Source organism: Chrysochloris asiatica, unplaced genomic scaffold, assembly GCF_000296735.1.
Source record: "Chrysochloris asiatica unplaced genomic scaffold, ChrAsi1.0 scaffold00076, whole genome shotgun sequence".
In the NCBI taxonomy this organism is placed as follows: Eukaryota; Metazoa; Chordata; class Mammalia; order Afrosoricida; family Chrysochloridae; genus Chrysochloris; species Chrysochloris asiatica.
In genome coordinates this window covers 3,699,348-3,719,817 of record NW_006408594.1, presented here as the reverse complement: position 1 = coordinate 3,719,817, position 20,470 = coordinate 3,699,348, and the positions used below count along the sequence as shown (strand labels likewise).

The 20,470-nt window shown below is 49.1% G+C and overlaps 1 protein-coding gene across 1 annotated transcript in view; it reads left to right on the top strand.

Annotated features, from left to right (window-relative positions):
* The first annotated feature begins 99 nt into the window (after nt 1-99).
* MICALL1 (MICAL-like 1) overlaps nt 100-20,470 on the top strand; it is a 37,145-nt gene continuing 16,774 nt past the window's right edge. The window contains exons 1-6 of the mRNA XM_006865197.1: nt 100-245; nt 8,782-8,830; nt 9,203-9,344; nt 15,347-15,435; nt 16,883-17,025; nt 18,072-18,520. Of these exons, the coding sequence (XP_006865259.1) occupies nt 100-245; nt 8,782-8,830; nt 9,203-9,344; nt 15,347-15,435; nt 16,883-17,025; nt 18,072-18,520 (1,018 nt within the window). The remainder of the gene's footprint in view (nt 246-8,781; nt 8,831-9,202; nt 9,345-15,346; nt 15,436-16,882; nt 17,026-18,071; nt 18,521-20,470) is intronic.

Below are 20,470 nucleotides of genomic sequence, written 5' to 3'. Positions count from 1 at the left end.
TCCGCGCCCCAAGCTCGCAGCCGCCGCCGCCGGAAATCTGGGCCCAGAGCCGCAGTCGGATCCTGGGGCCGCCGGAGCGCGGCCAACCCCCGCGCAGCCATGGCGGGGCCACGGGGCGCGCTGCTGGCCTGGTGCCGCCGCCAGTGCGAGGGTTACCGCGGCGTGGACATCCGCGACCTGAGCAGCTCCTTCCGGGACGGCCTGGCCTTCTGCGCCATCCTGCACCGGCACCGGCCCGACCTGCTGTGAGTGCCCGGGGGCGGGCGGGCGGGCGGTGCGGGTCGGTGCTGGGGACCCCCGCCCCCCTCAGTGACGCGGTGCCTCTCCCGGGAGACCGAGACGCGTACCCTACCGATGGACGCGGAACGCCCCCGGGGTTCCTGAGACACCCATCCCTCACCGCCCCCATTGAGCCTCTGATCCTATCCTCCGCCCACCCCCCCAACACTGAACCCCTGCCCATGAGGGTGCCCTCAGCCTAGGGGCACTGACCCCGCCTACCGGGCACCGATTTCCGCGCTAGAGACTCAGAGCCCCCCCAAGGCCTTGACCTTCTCCTTGGAAGGGCATTGAGCCTTTCCAAAAAACGGTAGAGGCGTTGCCGGTCCCCCCACCTTGAGGCATCGAAAGCCTCTTCACTCTGCGGGACCCCTTTGCTTTGTGGGTGCAGTAAACCTTCACTTCTCATCCTTGTCTGTGTGACCCTAGCACAGTACCTGACAGAGAGACCCCAGAGAACAATTGTTTGAATGAATGCCCCCCCTCCCCTCAAACTAGAACATAGACCTGCCCCCAGAGGCCTATCTAAGGTGGGACGCGTGCCTTGGGGCGCCACTAGAAGGGGGCGCCACTGAGCAGTTTCTATGCATCTCTTTTTCCTTTGCCAGTTGTCAGAGATCATAAAGCAAATTAAAAGTAGTAACTTTCGTGGCTCCTTGGAAACCCTAGACAGGATCCTTATGAGTCTCGACAGCATTTAACAACACCACCGGGCTCTGGTGGTGCTGTGGGTTAGGCATTGGACTAACCGAAGGGTCTGTGGTTTGAGCAGCCGCTCAGTGGGAGAGAGATGTGGCCGTCTGCTTCGGCAAAGCTTATGGAAGCCTAGGAAACTTTTTGGAGCCAGTTCTCTGCCCTGTAGGGTTAGTGTGAGTTGGAATCAACTCAAGGACAATGAGTAATGGGACATAATGTACTAAGGAAAAGATGAGCAAGCTTGACTAGGATTTTTGAGCTGATATATGGTAAAGTTATCCAAAAGATGGGTGTCAGATGTTTACAGTGCTAGTCATGGGTACTACTTTCTGTAGATACATTCTGCCTGCTTTCCTAGGTGTGTGCCCTCCACCCTTCTCAGTGGGGGCAGGAATGTGGTATGTCAAAGAAGAGGAGGGGGCTGAGTGACCCTAGCCCAGCCCTCAGCCAACTGTTCCAGGCTGTGAAATGGCTCCTAGCTCCCTGAGCTGCCCCAATGAGGGTCTCTAGACAAAATCTACACGGGGTCCAGAGTAGGTGACATCGAACTTCTAGTTCAGCTTTTTCTATCTTGGGTCCTAGCACTTCTTCCTTCTGCTCATTCATTCATAAAACTGAGCAAATGTTTGTCATGCCTGCCATTCCTTGGGCCTCAGGTCTCTTACAAATTGGAGCAAGAGGCATAGTCTCTCACCTCCTTTGCAGACAGCTCTGGACTCAAGCACCTAGCAGGACTTGTAATCCCTGTCTGTGCCTACCCTACCTCCAGACCTCCTGTCCCCAAAGGAGGACAGCACGGGGGAGGGTTTGAGGCAGGAGGGCTGGAAGGAAAGGGTCCCCTTAGGGATTGGATGCGGCAGGTACAATTTGTTATTGTGTCTCCTGCACTGGCAATAGCTGTAGGTGGTATGGGTGGCTGTGCTTAGTCCTGAGGAAAGGATTTTGGAGGTGGGTGGGTACAGAAGTAAGCAAGGTGAGGTGAAAGATCTAGTTGGGGAGGTGGAGGTGGGTTGCTGTCTGCTGAGGGTACATGATCACACTCCTGGAGGCATCAGAGTGGGTGGGGCCTAAAGGATGGTGGAAAAGGGTGTGAGGCTAGGGGTGCAGAAATTGGATCCATGTGTTGGATTGGATTGGAGGGCTCAAGGGGCTTTGTTTTGACGGGGAGGCAGCCAGTGAGGTAGGCGGCAAGGGCCAGGGCCAGTGTGTGAAGGGACTTGGCTGAGTCCTTTGGTATACCTGAGCCTGTTGGTATGCTTATGCAGTCTGTCTGTTGTTGTTGTTAAGTGTCGTGGAGTCAATTCCGACCCATAGCGACCCTGGCTGGTGTTAAAGCCCCTCCATGTCCCAGGTGTGTGACCTTGAGTAAATCGCTGGACCCCTCCAGGCATCATTTCCTCATCTGTAAACGTAAGACTAACTTCATAGAGTGGTGAGGATTAAATGAAATAATAAGCATCCAATTGATATTAGGCATTGTTGAGGAGTATTATTAGGAGTCCAGGTGTGGGTTTATGGGTTAACGCGCTGGACTGCAAAGTTCAAGCTCCCCAGCTGCTCCTCAGAAACCCTATACAGGGTCGCAATGGGTTGGAACCAACTCGACAGCACTTAACAACAACAACAGTTATTAGGCATCAGAGGGGGTGATAACAGTCTTTGGTTTAATCATTTACTCAACAACTATTTATGGAGTTACTACTCTGTGTAGTGTAAGGGTTACAAATAGGGCTGCTAATCTCACGGTCAGCAGATCGAAACTACCAGCTGTTCCGCAGGAGAAAGATGAGGCTTTCTGCTCCCGTAAAGATTTTACAACCTCAGAAACCCTGTACAGGGTCGCTATGAGTCGGAACCGACTCCACGGCACACAACAACAAGTGTGTGTTGGATACTGCATCTGCTCTTAAAGATATTCACCAGAATAACAGACAAAAACCCTACACAGTCTCCCAGAGTCTACAGGTGGAAGCAATTGTATGAGCAATGATGATCATTCCAAGTGAGAAGTGAACCTTGCCAGAGGGGATACACAGGAATCAAACTGAGACACTGGAGAAGCTTAATATCATCAAGTAAAACAAGGCCAGGGACTGTGGAACAGATCATTAATTGCTCTTATGCAAGTTCAGGTTGAAGCTGAAGAAAATGAAACCAAGTTCATGAGGACCAAAATACAGCCTTGAGTATATCCCACCTGAATTTAGAGACCATCTCAAAAAGAGATTTGATGCATTAGACACTCATGACAGAAGACCAGAGAATTTGTGGGATGACATCAAGAACATTATACATAAAAGAAGCAAGAGGTCATTAAAAAAGACAGGAAAGAAAGAAAAGACCAAAAGGGGTGTTAGAAGAGACTCTGAATCTTGCTCTTGAACCTTGAGAAGCTAAAGCAATTGGAAGAAATGATGACATGAAAGAGGTGAACAGAAAATTTCAAAGGGCAGTTTGAGAAGACAAAGTCAAGCATTATAATGAAATGTACAAAGACCTGGAGTTAGAAAACCAAAAGGGAAGACCACTCTCAGCATTTCTCCAGCAGAAAGAACTGAGGAATGCATTCAGGCCTCGAGTTTCAATATTGAAGGAATCTATGGGTAACATATTTAATGTCCCAGGAAGCATCAAAAGAAATACAGAGTCACTGTACCAGAAAGAATCGGTTGATGCTCACCTATTCCAAGATCCAAGCTGCACTGAAGGCACTGGTGGAAAACAGAGCTCCAGGAATTTGCAGAATACAAACTGAAATGGTTTAATAAACTGATGCAGTATTAGAAGACTCACTTGTCTATGCCAAGAAATTTGGAAAACAGCTACCTGACCTGTTGATTAGAAGAAATTCATACTAGTGCCCATTCCAAAGAAAGATGATGCAATGGAATGTGGAACTCACAGAATAATATCATTAATATCACTTGCAAATCAAATTTTGCTGAAGATAATTGAAAAATCATTGCAGCATTACATTGACAGGGAACTTCCAGAAATTCACACCGGATTCAAAAGAGGATGTGGAGTGAGGGATGTCTCTGCTGATCAGATGGATCTTGACTGAAAGCAGAGAATATCAGAAAGATGTTTACTTTTGCTTTATAGTCTATACAAAGACATTCAACTGTGTTTATCATAATAAACTATGGATAACATTTCAAAGAATGAGAATTCCAGAACATTCAATTTAATGTGCTCATGTGGAGCCTATACATAGACCAAGAAGCAGTCATTGAACAGAACAAGGGGATGTTGAATGGTTTAAAATCAGGAAAGGTGTGTGTCCTGGTTGTATTTTTTCACCATACTTATTCAGCCTGCTTTCTGAGCAAAGAATCTCAGAATCTGGATTATATGTAGAAGAATGTGGCATCAGGATTGGAGGGAGAGTCATTAACACTCTGTGATCTACAGATGATACAACATTGTTTGCTGGCAGTGAAGAGAACTGGAAGGATTTACTGATGGTCAGAAAACAAGAGCCTTCAATATGGCTTGCACTTCAGTGTAAAGAAAGTGGGAATTGCATAACTGGACCAACATCTTGGTAAAGGGAGAAGGACTGAAGTTGTCAAAGACTTCATTTTATTTGGATCCACAGTCAACACTCATGGAAGCAGCAATCAAGAAATCAAACAGCATATTGCATTAGGCAAATCTGTTCCTAAGGGTCTCTTATAAGTATTAAGGAGCAAAGATGTCCAGAGAAGGAGATCATGGTAAAGTGGAATGTGAGTGAAAAAGACGAAGACCCCCAAGGAGATGGATTGACACAGTGGCAGCAACACTTGTGAAGATGACATAGGACGGAATGGTGTTTTGTTCTGTTGTGCATAGGGTCGTTATGAGTCAGAACCTACTCAATAGCACCTAACACTCAATCCATCTCATTGGGGGTCTTCCTCTGTTTCGCTCACCTTCTACTTTGCCAAGCGTGAATTCCTTCTCCAGGACTGGCTCCTCCTGACAGTATGTCCAAAGTATAAGTATGAGAGATGAAGTCTCACCATCCTTGATTCTAAGAAACATTCTGGCTGTACTTCTTTCAAGCAGATTTGTTTGTTCTGGTAGTCCGTGGTACTTTCAATATTCTTTGCCAACACCATAATTCAAATGCATTGATTTTTCTGGGGTTTTCCGTACCCATTGTCCAACTTTCACATGCATCTGAGGTGTTTCAAAATACCAGTGCTTGGGACAGGCACTCCTTGCTCCTCAAAGTGACATCCTGGCTCTGTAACACTTTAAAGAGGCCTTTTGCACAGTTGGCTCAAACAGAAAGTGAATTGTGAGGATGGTGCAGGACTGGCCAGTGTTTCGTCCTATTGTCCGTAGACTCACGATGAGTTGGAACCGACCAGAAGGCACCTCACTGCAACAATTGTTGTTAGTGCACTAGAATAGGGTTTCCGAGGAGCGGCTGGTGAGCTTGAACTGCCAACCTTGTGGTTCAAACTGGCCTTGCAGTTGAGTGCTTATCCTATAGCGCCACATAACAAGAGCTATATCAGAGGTTTCCCAGGGGGAGACCAGAGCCTTGAAGGACATGGCAGAGGCCAGGTAAGGGCAGTTATGTGGGACGTGGAGGCAGTGCTGCTAAAGCCGCTGCACTAGGCACAGAGGGTCAGATTCCTCGGGACCTTTCCTGCTGACCAAAAAGTGGACGGGCTCACTGCGTAGGGGCCCTGGGGGCTTTAAGCGGGGGAGTGATGTGTCCAGACCATATGTGCAGGAAAGGGTCGCTCTCTTTTTTGCGGGGAGAGACCAAATTGTGTCCAGGTGTTCATTGCAAGGCAGTGCAGTGCCTGGGCTGCCATGCCAGCCTGCTGTCCAGGAGAGAAATAGAGGCCAGGTCCCCTGGAAGACAGGTAGAGGGCCTTACCAAATGGTAGGAAAGTGGAGCCATCAGGAAGCACCCCCCTTCAAGCTCCTGGAGTTGTGGACTCTACTCAGTGGTGACCCAGGCCTCTGCTGGGGCCTCTTGCGTTGTGCTGATGAGGGAGCTGGTCCATGCTCCTTCCGTCCCCCTAACATATCCAGGTACCTTTGTCTGTGATGTTCACCAGTACCGGTAGCTGTGCAGCTGATGATGACTCTTCAGGAGCCCATACGTGTCAGAGTAGAGCTGTGCTCCACAGGGTGTTTGTCACCTTCCTCCAAGGCTCCTCGGAGTGGCCATGAGTCTCCACCCTGTCATTTCGCAGCTGAGTGTGTAAACCGTAGGCACCACCTGGGATTCCCTATGTTCTTTCAGCTCCCTTAAAAAAGGCAGGTTGCAGGTTTCGTTTTGTGACCTGCCTCTCCCCTAGATCCAAATTGAGTCTCCCCGCTTAGAAAATGCTCAGATTGGAGTTACGAAATCGGAGTTACCGAAGCCAAGATGAGGTGTGGTGGGAGAAGTTGGAGGAGATAACAAATGGCAGTTTTACTGGAGATTTCTATAGTTTTCACATGGTTTTCGACCTTTATTCATTCAACAAACATGTATGGAGTGCCTCCTAGGTACCAGTAACTGTGCAGGTAACAGAGGTGCAGCGTGAACACAATGAAACCCCAGCCAACTAGGAGCAATCTGGGGACAGAGACAAGTTGGGTTTTTGTGTCATTTGAGCTCAGAGACAGTCTTTGTTGGGGGTTGGTCTGGTGTCCCCTCTGGGGTTGGCAAACAAGGAGATACTGGTTTCAGTCTGGTTCAAACTTGCTCTTTCCTATTAAAATCAGGAAAGGTGTATACCAGGGTTGTATCTTCTTACCATACTTACTCAATCTGTACACTGGGCAAATGATCTGAGAAGGTGGATTATTTGAAGAAGAATTTGGCATCAGAATTGGAGACTCATTAATAACCTGAGATATGTAGATGTCATACCCCTCCTGCCACCCCCCACGCCGAGAGACAGACAGACAGACAGATGCATGCACACACACACGCACACACACACACACACACAGATTGAGAGAGAGAGAGAGAGTTTTCTTGACCAGGAGTTTGAGATTTAGCTTAAATATCTGGCCTTAGGTCCCACTCAGGCAGCGGCAAAACTGAGCTTTGAACCCAGCTGGGCAAATAATCTGAGAAGCTAGATTATTTGAAGAAGAATTTGGCATCAGAATTGGAGACTCATTAATAACCTGAGATATGTAGATGTCATACCCCTCCTGCCACCCCCTACCCCGACACACACACACACAGAGAGAGAGAGAGAGAGAGAGAGAGAGAGAGAGAGAGAGAGACAAACAAAACTGAGTTTTGAACCCAGTCAACCTTAAGGCCTCTAAACCATCCCTCTCCACAACCTTTTCTTCCCTTCCACAGAGATGGTAAAGGTAAAACAAAAATCCAGTTAGGAGGTGCTGGGAATTGGGGTGACTGGAGTTGAGGTCCCCTTCGCTGTTGAGGGTCAAGGCCAGTCTCAGGGGACAGTCTGAGTCTCGACTGCTCGGGGGAGCATTAATGAGGAGCCAGGGAGAAGGAAGGGGTTTGCGTTGGTAGGGCAGAAAGGATGCTACCCCGCACACAGAGCTGCTCTCTCCTGCCCACCCAGCCCACTCAGCCTCTGGGTTTCCTGACTGCCTTTGTTTACCTTTACTCAAAGCTCACTGTGCTTGGGAAACTGTGAGGGGTGGAGAGAGGGACAGACTCTGTCTGTCCTCACTACCAAGCTGGGAGGGGGTACTAGTGCCTTCCCCGGGTTGCAGATGGGAACATGAGCACCTGAAGGACTGCTGGCCTGTCCACGGTCACACCAGCCTGGGACCCTGGCCTGGGCAATGCTGGCTTGCTCTGGGCCCGCCCGTCCTGGGTAGTGGAGACTACAGTTTTATAGTTTTAGCCGTAGAAGTCAAGGCTGTGCCAGGCCCCCAGGAGGCTGCTGGGAGGGGAGGCTGGGCTGCCTCTGCTAGCACTGGCTACTCTAAGAGCTGGGTTTGGGGCGGGGGAGGGAGAAGAGGGGGATAAATCAAGCCAGCAGGCTTGCCAGCTGTCCTATCCCCAGGGGACCCCCTCCTTTCCAGATCCTGTGACCTCTCACCTGTCCCGCCTTAGAAACCAGGAACCCCTTCTTATTCCCTCACAAGGGAAGATATCACCAGGGGGCCGGCCTGCCATTCAGTGCCAACAGCTCTGAAGTATGTATGATTTTTCAGTCTGGTTCAAACTTGTTCCTCTGTTCCTGGCTGCATTAAAAGAAATGTATTCATCTCCAGTTTGAGCTCTGTTGGGGACTTGGTGAGTCGTCGCAGCCCCTCCAGGTCTGTGACCTGTACTGGAAGGGCCAGAAATATGGGTTGCAGGGCTGGGTAGCATTCCTTCCCTGGGCTTCAGTGTCTTCATCTGTAAAATGGGTAGATGCTTGCCCTGGAGAGCTGCTGAGAAATAAGACAAATGCATGCCCGATACAAGGTTGGCATTCAGATGTCCCTCTTCTGATGGGTACTAGTCTGGGTCTTAGTTTTGTATTTGTCACTGACTCCTAATCCAGGAACTGACTTTCAGGGAAAGCTGTCTAGAATCTTAGGAAATCTTAAAGTTTAGGCTTGAGCTCTGTCCCCTCTGCTGAATGCGTCTAGGGGCCATGACCTCGCCTCTCTCCAGCAGGTAGTCCCAGATCCAGGACCTCCCTTCTACCCTGTGTTTGTTCCCTCCGTTTTCTCCTCTGTGCCCACAGACCCCTGCCTCTGTGGAGGCTGCCCCTAGCCACATTGAGGCCACCTCCATTGTGCTCCTTCCTGACCCCACAGCCCTGCCTCAGCCCTTGCTCACCAGTCTCTGTTCTGACTTGTTTTCCTCCCCTTTGCCTGTTGCAGAGAATTTGATTCACTTTCCAAGGACAATGTTTTTGAGAACAACCGCTTGGTGAGTCCTCTCACAGATGGAAGGTCAAGAGGGTGTGTGTGTGTGTGTGTGTGTGTGTGTGAGTGCATGCATGTGTGCTTGTCTTGAACATGGGTGCAGGGCAGGGGCTGAGGCTGGGGCTCATGGGCACCCTAGGAGCTACCTTTGCCTGCAGACCACAGGGCCTGGGCAAAGTCTGGCTTCTCTTGCACAACTCCAGCACCAGGTCGCCCCTTCCAAGGGTTTGGGGTGGACTCGAGCTGAGGGAGATGATAGTTGCCCCTGTCCCTGCCCCTGTCTCCCCCGAGGAGGGCACCCATTTACACTGTCCCTTTCTCTTTCTGCTGTGGCTGCTGCCACCCCATCCCTGTCCTTCCACCTTCCCTGCACCAGGCCTTTGAGGTGGCCGAGAAGGAGCTGGGGATCCCTGCTCTCCTGGACCCCAATGACATGGTCTCCATGAGGGTCCCCGACTGCCTCAGCATCATGACCTATGTGTCACAGTATTACAACCACTTCTCCAGCCCTGGCCAAGGTGAGCAGGTAGTCAGTCCTTCAGGGAGCTCAGCCCTCGGGGCGGGCCTGGGAGGTTGGCTGTTCTGTTGCTGAGCTGTAAACAGGTTAATGGGGAAGCAGTCCATCATCTGAGTGTCCTCTGGTAATGTAGCGGTTACAAATCGGGCTGTAAACCTCTGCGTCAGCAGTTCGAAACTACCAGCCGTTCCGCAAGAGAAAGATGAGGCGTTGTGCTCCCGTGAAGATTTACAGCCTCGGAAACCCTGTACAGGGTCTATATGAGTTGGAACTGACTCCACGGCACATAACAACAACAACAGCCTTGTGTGGGATACAGTTGAAAACATGTTCTCTGTCCTGGGGTGCTCAGAGTCTTCTAAGGGTGCAGACAGTAAACACAGAAGCACGTTGAGGCTATGGTAATGATGCATTTGGAAAGGGGCAGTGAGATTGGTTTCACAACTGGAAGAATGCAGTCAGAGTCACGGAATGGTCCATGGAAAAGCTATTGAGTTGGCATGTGTTTTGTGATGTATATTGTCACTGCAATAAAACAACAACAAAATGAAACCAGCTAATGAAACACCACCACAGAAAGCAAGAGACGAACCAGGTAATGTTAGAGGAGATGAAACAGGAGTTAGTGTGCTGTTTGTGAGCTCACCTCCCCAGCTCCCACCCTTCCTTCCTGTTTATAGACACTGGGCTGGGTTTTTCCCTCTGGTGGGGAAGTGATCCTCTGAGACTGTTTCCCCCCATGTGTCCTTCGAGTCTGGGGGATGTGAGGGGTCATAGGGCAGTTGACTGTTGAGTCTCCTGTTCTGTAGAGAGGAAGCAGCCAAGAGAGGGAAAGCAAGGACCCCAAGGTCACACAGCAGAAAAGCTGAACAATTTGGGTAAGAATCCCGGTGTTCTGACCTGCCTAGGTCTCTGCTGACAACAGGTTCTAATAGGGTGGGAGCCTTGTCCCTACCCTGTCCCCTTTCAGCCCTACCTTCCACTTCTGGTTGCAGTGCCAACCTACCCCCTTAAAAACGTGTTTTATGAAATCAGGATTCTTTCTTTTTTTTCTTTTGCTTGCTTAGAGTGGAATGTGCTTACTTTAGAAAAATGCATGAAAAATTAACAATTATCTCTTAACACCCTCCTTGGGATAACATTATGTTTGTTGTTGTTGTTGTCAAGTCGGTTCCGACCCATAGTGACCCTGTATAGGGTTTCTGAGGAGCAGCTGGTGAGCTTAAACCGCCGACCTTGCAGTTCAAAGTGACTGCAGCTCAGTGCATTAACCCATAGTGCCATACCAGGAGAGATTCGTATTATAGTTGGACAAATAAAATAATGTGCATTTTATTTTTTATTATTATTTTTTGAGATCTCTATTTTCTGACTTTTTATTGTGAATTGAGTGAAGGCTTACAGGTTTCACATTCACCAAATCAGACACTTCGTTTCCTCTCAGTGATTCAGTCCTCTCAGTGATTCAGTCCTCTCAGTGATTCAGTCCTCTCTCTCAGTGATTCAGTCCTCTCAGTGATTCAGTCCTCTCAGTGAAACATCCCTAACCCCACTTCCTCCCTGGGATTTTTGTTTCTATACCTCCTTCTTCCCTATGCCTTCTGAACTGTGTCCTTAGGGAAATACTGCCCTTGTGATCCTGAATGGGTGAATGTTCTATGGTGTGTGTACCTCATTAGTGGTGTTGTCCCCCCATATTACATGCATTTTAGTAGACATAAAAATGTATTCTGGACCAGAGTCTTTTTTTTTTTTTTTTTACCTTTTTATTGTGAATTAAGTGAAGGTTTACAGAGCAGAGCCTCAGTTTAACATTTGACAAATCATAGCCTTTGCGTCATTATACGGTTACAATCCCCTCCACGTACCAACAGTTAACAGCATTGACCTCTGTTCACTTTAACCATTGCCTTCCTCCCTGTGTCTCCCGTCACCCCCATCTTTCCTCGGCTAGCCTTCCTCTGGTTGTCTATTGTCTGCCCCGTTACCTGTGTCAATGCACGGACCACAGAGTCTTAGAGGGAAGGCTTAGGTGAAAGTTAGAGGCACAGACTCAATTTTGGCTCTGCTGTGTTTTGTTTGGGTTGATTATGGGTCCGTTACTTAATCCCTCTGCCTCTGTTTCCCTGTGCGAGGGAGATAGGAATACCAGCAGCTCAGTGAATGGATGTGAAGAATAAAGGAGGAAATTTATAACCATCTGGCCTGTATCAAGGGCCCAGTGTAAGCAGTATTATTGCTTCTTTGTGCCCATGGAGTTTCGTTTTCTTACTTAGAATCACATTCCTGTCTTCTTTCTTTGAGGGTTCCTGGGGCCTGTGCCCAGATCTCAGCAGGGCCACCTTTTCAAGGGACCTGGGTGGTCCCTAAGCCCATCCCTGGCTCTACTGGATACCCCAGCATTGACTGAAGGCAACACTGGGTGGGGTACCCCCTTGCCCTTTAGGGCCTCTAGCTTACAAAGTACAGTTTGTGCCCTTCCTACAACTTGGCCCCTACATGCAAACTGGTTTTGTTCCATCAGCTGCTCAACCAAAGAAAACAGTGCTGTGTGCCAACCCCAGAGGAAAAGCCCCCAGGTGGCCCTGCCTGGCCTTCCTGGTAACTGTGGCCAGCTTGTTTTTCACTGGGCTGGAAACTCGTAAAGGAGCCTTGGTGGCATGTTCATTAAGCACACATCTGTTAACTGACAGGTTGGAGTTCAAACCCACCAGCTGCTCCGTGGGAGAAATAAGAAGACAGTCTGTTTGCGTAAAGATTACAGCCTTAGAAACTCAGTGGGGGCAGTTCTGTTGTGTTTTGCAGGGGTGCTCTGAGTCACTGATGACAATCGGTTGAGATATCTGTGCTAAGTATTCAGCTGGAGCTAGGCCCAGTAGATACCAGTGGCCCTGGGCACATTCGCTCTGGGGACTTGGAAGAGATATCCCTGCTCCAGAAGGTGGGAGGGCAGGTGTCATCAGGATCAGATCCATCTTAGGATAATTGCTAAGGGCTTGGATGGCTGGCCTCACCCTACGTGGATCGTCACTTCCTGCCTCATCTGTTGTCGCTTGCTGCTGTGGAGTTAGCCCCCCACCTTGTGACCATCTTGTGCACAATGGAACGAAATGCTGCCTGATCCTGGGTCATCCTCATGATTGGTTATATGGATTGGACCAGTGTGATCCATAGGGTTTCCATTGGCAGATTATCAGAAGCTTGTTGCTAGCCCTCTCTTCCTAGTCCATCTTAGTCCAGAAACTCCACTGAAACCTGTTCAGTGTCCTAGCAACACGCAAGCCTTCACTGACAGACATGGCTGCACAGGAGGTGCATTGGCTGGGAATTGAACCTGGGTCTCCCCCATGGAAGGTGAGAACTGTACCACTGAGCCACCACTATCCTCATCCCAACTGTGCTGTTAAATGCTGTGGAGTCAGTTCTCACAGAGACCCTACGTAGGCTTTCCAGGAGCAGCTGCTGGGTTTGAACCACCAGTCTTGAGGTTAGCAGCCCAGGAATACTGGGCTTATCCAGGAATACTGAATTTCTGGCACTTTATTGACTATATCGCATACCTTTCACTGCTAAGCTTTGCCTTTTGCTGACCAGCCTCATCCACTCACCAATTCCTTCTTACGCAGCTCCCCTTTGGCCTCTTCCATGCAGCCTTCCCTGGTACTTCAGTCCTCTTGTAGCCTCTTGCCCATGGTGAGACCACAAGACACTGGCTGTAAAATCTTTATCACTCATCTCTGTCTAGCTCATTGCTGAGTAGCCTCAGCCCCTGGCCTTTGTTCACTCATTTAACAAATATTTATTAACCCTTATTATGGAGCCCTAGAATCCTGATGTGGCACTGTGGGTTAATACGCTGAACTGCAAAGTTGATTTGAACCACAAGGTTGGCAGTTCAAGCTCACCAACTGCTCCTCGGAAACTATACAGGGTCATGATGAGTCAGAACCAACTCAACAGTCCTTAAGTTTGGAGTCCTGGTATGTAGGATAAGCACTGGACTGCTAACTACAAGGTCAGCAGTTCAAGCCCATCAGCCACTCTGTGGGAGAAAGATAAAGCTTTCTGCCCTGTACAGATTTACAGCTTTGGAAACCACCCTAGACAGGTTGCTATGTTGGAATCAACTCGGTGGCATTGAGTTTGAGAGTTTTTAATGTGTCTGGCACTACACCAGGTCCTGGAAGACACCTGAGGAAAAAGACTTGGTTCCTACTAGCCTCACAGAGTTTCAGTGGATGGGGAAAAAGAGGTGGTGGTGTGCCGTGGAGTCGGTTCTGACTCATAGCGACCCTGCTTAGAGGTTCTGAGGCTGTAAATCTTTATGGAAGCAGAAATCTTCATCTTTCTCCTACAGAATGACTGGTAGTTTCGAACTGCTGACCTCGAGGTTAGCAGCCTGACTCGTAACCTCTACGCTACCAGAGCTACTGGGGAGGAAGTAAGACGGGAATAAATCAGCAATACGATTTCTAATGAGTGCAACGAAGAAAACACTACAAGACAGTGGGATAAAACGCAAGGGGGAAAGAAGTGGCTACTTTAGGTTGGAAGTTGGGGCTCTCCTTGAAGAAGTAACCTTGGAACTGAACCTGGATATGAGAGAAAGAAGCAGCCAGGTGGAAGTCTGGGGAGGCATGTTCTAGGAAGATGGCGTAGCAGAGGGGTCGGTGCGCTGTAAGGGGAGGGGCGAGGCGGGGAGGAATGAAGATGGAGTGGGGAGTGGGCTGATTATGTATGGACTGGATGACTGCTGGGCTTCTGAAAGTTTTGACCATGACCCACAGGAAGAAAGACCTTTGCCACCACGATCCAAGTTCCTGTACATATGTAACTAACTGAAATGCATTTCAGGAAGTGATTCTTCCCTACACCACACATCAGGCACGCAGATACTGTCCATTTCTTTTGTTTTTTTTAAATTCAGCTTAATCGTTTTCATTTCAAGTATATTTTGAAAATTGTAAATGGAGCTTTTTGTAAGCCAGAGTCAAAACACGTATTTCTCTTCACTTCACATTTTGACCAGATTCCAGATCATGTTTTCAGTTTTTAAAAATGTGCTGATTGCAATCCACTAAAATAATTGTATTGGTCTTTTGGTGTGGAGCTACACTAGACCGTGAACCACAGGGTCACCGGTTCAAATCCATCAGTTGCTCCTCGGAATCCCTACACAGGGTTACTATGAGTCAGAACTGATTGGATGGCAGTTAGCAACAAGAAGAAGCTAACTAGCTATGGATTGTGTATTGACCTTTGGTAAATGTTAGACCATGATAAGGAATTTGGATTGTTACTTAGTTTCTAAAAACTTGTTACTGTTGTTAACTACCATTAAGTCAATTCTGACTCTGCAACCCTGTATAGGGTTTCTGAGGCTGTAAATCTTTGCAGGAGCAGAAAGCCTCATCTTTCTCCTGAGGAGAAGCTGGTGGACTCAAACTGCTGACCGCGTGGTTCCCAGCTCAGAGCTTATCCTTCTGAGCCACCATGCTCTTTTAAAAAAAATTGCTATCTGGTAAAATCAATGTTTTTTTTGGGGTGGTGTACAGTTCCTGGAATTTCTGGGTTTTATTTTAATCATTGCATATTGTAGGAGCCCAGTGACCATGTATTTGCTGGGTTCTGGGCCATCCTGGCCCCCTTGGGGGTAGGCAGGGAACTTCTTTCTATGCAGGGAGCCAACCCATTTTCCAGAACTTTCAAGTTAACACATGGGGTTTCCTTTCTTTCCTTCTCTCATCCCCCAGACCCCGGTGGGAAAGTCCCACCACTCTGCCACCTCGTGGTGCTCTTCGTCCTGGCCCTGTGCTGGTCACTGTTGCCCTGTGTCCCGTGTAGCAGGACGAGCCCCCTGGTCCATGGGAAGGCCTTCTTGCTCTTGTCCCTGTGCCTTGGGCATCTGTCCAGAGGCTCCAATCTCACTCCAGGGTGGGACAGCATCTCTTGGAGCTCTGGGGTCTCTACCTGCCTCAGAGCCTCTCTCTTCTCTCTTGTCAGCTGGTATGTCAGCACCCAGGAAAAGCTTGACAACTTCCTCCCCACCTTCTGAAGCAGACACCCCAGTGGAACCAGGAGACTCGTCTCAGGTAGAGGCCTGGGGCAGAGGGCAGGGTGAGGGTACACAGGGCATTGGTAGACAAAGTTGCAGTGTTGGTTGTGTGGTGTGGGAGGTCCTGATATGTCTAGATGTGGTTTCTTGCCCTGGCACTCTAGGATTAAGAAATAGGGTTCTAGGAGCCCCTGGAGATGAGGGAGCAAAGGCCAGGGAGCCTATTTCTATGAGGCCCCGTTTCTTACTCCAGGGTTCAGTCAGGTGCTGTGAGGCCTGGGACCTGGAGAGAGGGAGTCAGAACCGGCTGTTGCCATTATGAAATGGTCAGACCCTTCCCCTGAGTCCCCTTGCAGAGCTTTTAGCTTCCTTGGGTTTGAGGAAACCTTTCAACAATCTTAGGGGTCTGAGTATGGACCCTGAGGCTCAGGCTGACTGTTCGCCCTGGACTCAGCTGGGAAGTGGGGTCACCCTGTGCTCCAAGGAGCGTAGAGCTGGTAACAGCAGCCTTCACATCTGGGCAGTTTGTGTTTGCTGCTTGCCAGAGGCACTCTGGGGGGTGGAGGGCATGTGGGGAGCTGGGCCCTGGGTGGTTGCCCAGTTTTTTTTCTTGTGGTTGTTGTTGTGTGTGCCATGGAATTAATCCTGAATCTCAGTGACCTTATTGGACAGAATAGAGCTGCTCCCTCTTGGTTCCTAGGCTGCGATCTTAATGGGAGCGGATTATCAGGTCTTCTCTCTTGGAACCACTGGTGGGTTTGAACCTTTCAGTTAGCAGCTGAACACGTGACCATTGCGTCACCATCACTCCCAGAATCAGTACTTGTGGACCTTTGTGATGAGTTGTGGAAAGTATAAACTGGTGAAAAGTTTGAGTCGTCCCATATTACGTGCCCAGCTGAGGTCGAACAGATCCAAGGAGGCTATAAATGGATGTGGTAGATAGGAGGTTCCAGTGTTGTTGGCTGTGCCTTCAAGGTGAATGAATTCACAGTATACGGAATAAAGATGTCTTTAAACAGAAATGAAAAAGCTCTGGTGTTTTGAACTCAGTTGCTATGGTTTGACCCCACCAGCTGCTTCAATGGAGAAAAACCTGATAGAGATGGCTCCAGTAAGGATCAATTTCAGAAGCCCTGTGGGGCAGTGCTATTTGGGTATACAGGGGTGCTGTGAGTCGGAGTAGAGGAAACAAACACATATGAAATAAGATTATGAATCCATTGGTTAAAAAACTATGCTGTAACCAGAGACTCTCAGGAACCTAACTGAGTGTCTCCCCTAGGAGCAACGGGTCAGTATTGACGAATTCTGTTTGGGGTGATGTCATAGGACGTAACTCCTTTGAACAGTGACATGTGACTATTCATTACTGTTGTGGAGACTCGCACACACTTGAGGGACTTTGGTCTGTAGAGGAAGATGAGGGGGTAGTGTTCTTGAACCGGCAAGACTGATGACTGTGCCTATCCCATTTCCTATAGGCTGAGGAGCTCTCCCCGGGCAGCCTGTCGGAGCAGAGCACCCACCAGACCCCAAGCAGCATATGCGCCGCCTGCCATCAGCGTGTACACCTGGTACAGCGGTACCTGGCCGAGGGCAAGCTGTACCATCGGCACTGCTTCCGGTGAGTGGCAGAGAGAACACTCGAAGTCAACACCCACCATATGCTCAGCACTTAACAGACTGCATGCCAGGCTGCCTTGCTTAGCCCCAGTTTGCTGATGAACAAACTGAGGCTTAGTTTAGCGAGAGGACAGGAACTGTTCAGTCAATTCGAGATGGAATCGATGTTAGAGCTCTGGGATTCTGCTTCCAGCACCCAAACTCTTTGTGCGGCTGCTAACTAAAAGGCCACTTTGCCTGAGGAAGATGTGATAGCCTGTTCCCGGAAAGATTTATAGCCTTAGATACGGTTGTAGTCTGTCTTACAGGGTTGCAATGGTATGAGTTAGAATTCACTCAATGGTACACAACAGCACTATATATATATATTAACCATCTTAGCAGTCTTCATGTGTAGGTTCAGTGACATTCATAAATTATGATGTGGGATATTTATAAATACTTTAAGGGTATTTATTTGACATTAGGAATCTTGGGCACATCACTTTGCTGCTAACTAACACGGCAGTTTAAGCCCACTAGTTGCTCCGAGGGAGAAAGCTGTGGCTGTCTCCTCCTTTCCAATAGAGCTCTGGGTACCCTATGGGGTAGTTCAACTCTGTCCCGTAGTGTCTCTGTGAGTTGAAAGTGACTTCATGGTGTGTGTGTGTGTTTATTGTTTTTAATGTTAATTTACATTAAAGGAGTCCCTGGATAGTGCAAATGGTTTTAAAAAAAAATCAAAACTGGTTGATTGAAACCCACCAAGTAAATTGACTTTCTGAGGGTAATAGTCAGGGCAAGACCTTGGCTTCCTCTTGCTTCATAAACTGAAGGCATGTTTCACAATTGAAGTTGCCAGTTTCATTGTTCTACTATGCATCTAACAGTTACTATGTATCTAACAGATACTGTGTTTTTGCTACTCTGGAAAGTCCTAGATGTTGAGCCAGGATCCTCATCTGACATTTGGGAGGGGAAGGAACTCCACCTTGGCTGGCCTATAGCACAGTAGCCAGCTCTGGACTGAGCTGAAACCTCTCTGTCTCCACCCTATCTCCCCTACAGGTGTCGGCGGTGCTCCAGCACCCTGCTCCCTGGAGCATACATGACTGGGCCCGAGGAGGGCACCTTCGTGTGTGCGGAACACTGTGCCAGGCTGGGCCCAGGGGCGCGGTCAGGGACCAGGCCTGGTCTCCTCTCACAATCCAAGCAGCAGCCGGAACTTGCAGAAGACGCCAAGGACGTTGACAGAGGCCGTGCTAGCCTTCGCATGTCAGCAGTGGCTGAAGCCGATGGGCCCAAGGCCAGTGCTGAGGCCCGACCCCAAATACCCAGCAAGCCCCACATTCCCAGCAAGCCCCAGGAGCTGGCCAGCCCTCCAGCCAGCCGCCCCACCCCTGCCCCCAGAAGGGCATCTGAGAGTGTGACTCTGACACCTCCCACGCCCCGGCCCCGGTCCAGTCTGCAGCACGAGAATCCGGTGGAGCAGGGTGCTAATGGCGGCCTTGTGAATGGTGAGCAAGGGTACAGTACAGGCAGGGCTCTCTGTGTGTGTGTGTCTGTGGACACATGTTTACATGTCTCTCTGCACCTGAGAGTTTGGCTGAGGCCACTCCCAATGCTCACCAGCTGATCCAGAGGTTAGAGGTCTGAACCCACATCTGTGTGGAGTCCCTCAGAAGAAAGGCTTGATAGCCAGCTTCTGAAGAGTCAGCCATGGAAACCCTATGGAGCACAGCTCTGTTCTGACACACATGAGGGCCATGCTCACAGTTGGTTTCTTATTGTTTGTGTCCCTGTGCTGATTGTTCATCACACAACAAGGCCTGGCTGAGTGCCGCTGTGTGCTGAGCCTGCTCTGGTGTTTGATAGCTGCTGTCTAGTTAACCCCAAACTCGTGGTGACTCCGAGCATGATGGAATGAGACACCACCCAGTCCTGGGCCATCACCGTGATGGGTTGTGCATCAAGCTGCTGTCACCCACAGGGTTTTCAGTGGTTCATTTTAGAAGTAGATATCCAGCTCTTTCTTCCTAGTCTGTCTTAGGCTAGATGCTCTGCCGAAACCCATTGAGCATCACAGCACCATGCAAACCTCCGCTGACAGACGGGGGGCTGTTGGTGTGTGTGCAAGAGGTGCATGGGCCGGAATTCCCACTTGGGTCTCCTTCATGGAAGGCGAGACTTCCGCCACGGAACCATCTTGGTCCTAGAGCCTGTTCTAGATGCTGGGATCCAATTTAAACAAAATAATTGCGAATCCCAGTCCTAGACTGCACCACTCCCTAAGTGTCTGGTGATTGCGGTCTTCTGCATCTATCTTGTGTGTTTCCTTTTCAGGGTGTGTAGTGAGTGTGTGCGTGTGTATTCCTGCATGTCTCTGGGAGTCGGTGTCCATTTATGTTTTCTTGTGTCCCAACCAATCTATGTGCATGCTCTAGGTGATCTCTCACATCCCAGTCCACGTGTTTTGTCTTTGTTGGGCTGCAGAAGAGGGGGGGGTGTCATGTGTCTCTTCAGGAGAACCTGAGGCTGTGGGGACCGACCCCTAGCCTACTGTGTGGGCCCACTCTTTTCATCTCAAGACCCTCCATGAACTCATGCATACAAAGGCCCTTGGAGCTAAGAAGGCCTGGGGAAAATGTATCATTTCTGTTGGGGAAGTTGTTGGAGGCTGTGGGAGACAGTCTCCCAGCATCTCCCCTGAGACCTGCACCAGAACATTGTCTTTGCTCAGTCTGTCTGCACTAACCGAGGGCAGGGACCCAGATTCCTTCTAGTCCTAGGTATGCCTTCACAGTGTTGTCAGTCTTGGGGACACAGGGAGGAGAGACAGACACAGAGTCTCAGTCAAAGGTTGTTGTTGTTGTTAGGTGCCATTAAGTCAGTACCAACTCATAGTGACATTATGCACCGCAGACCGAAACACTGCCTATCCTAGGTCAACCTCACTACTGTTGCCACACTCGAGTCCATTGATGCTGCCACTTGACCAATCCATCTCATTGGGGGTCTTCCTCTTTTTCTCTGATCCTCCACCTTACCAAACATGATCTAGCAACTGGTCCCTCCTGACAATATATCCAAAGTATGAGAGACAAAGTTTGGCCATCCTGGCCTCCAACGAGCACTCTGGCTGCACTTTTTCCAAAATGGATCTATTGGTTCTTTTGGCAGTCCATGGTACTTTCAATATTCTCCTCCAACACCCTAACTCAAATATATCAATTCTTCTACAGTCTTCCTTATTCACTGTCTAGTTTTTGCATCCATATGAGGTTATTGAACATTCAATGGCTTGGGTCAGGCACACCTTAGTCCTCAAGCTGACATCTTTGCTCTTTAACACTTCAAAAAGGTCTTGTGCAGCAGATTTGCCTAATGCTATATGTTGTTTGATTTCTTGACTGCTGCTTCCATGAGTGTTGATAGTTGATCCAAGAAGAATGAAGTCCTTGGCAATT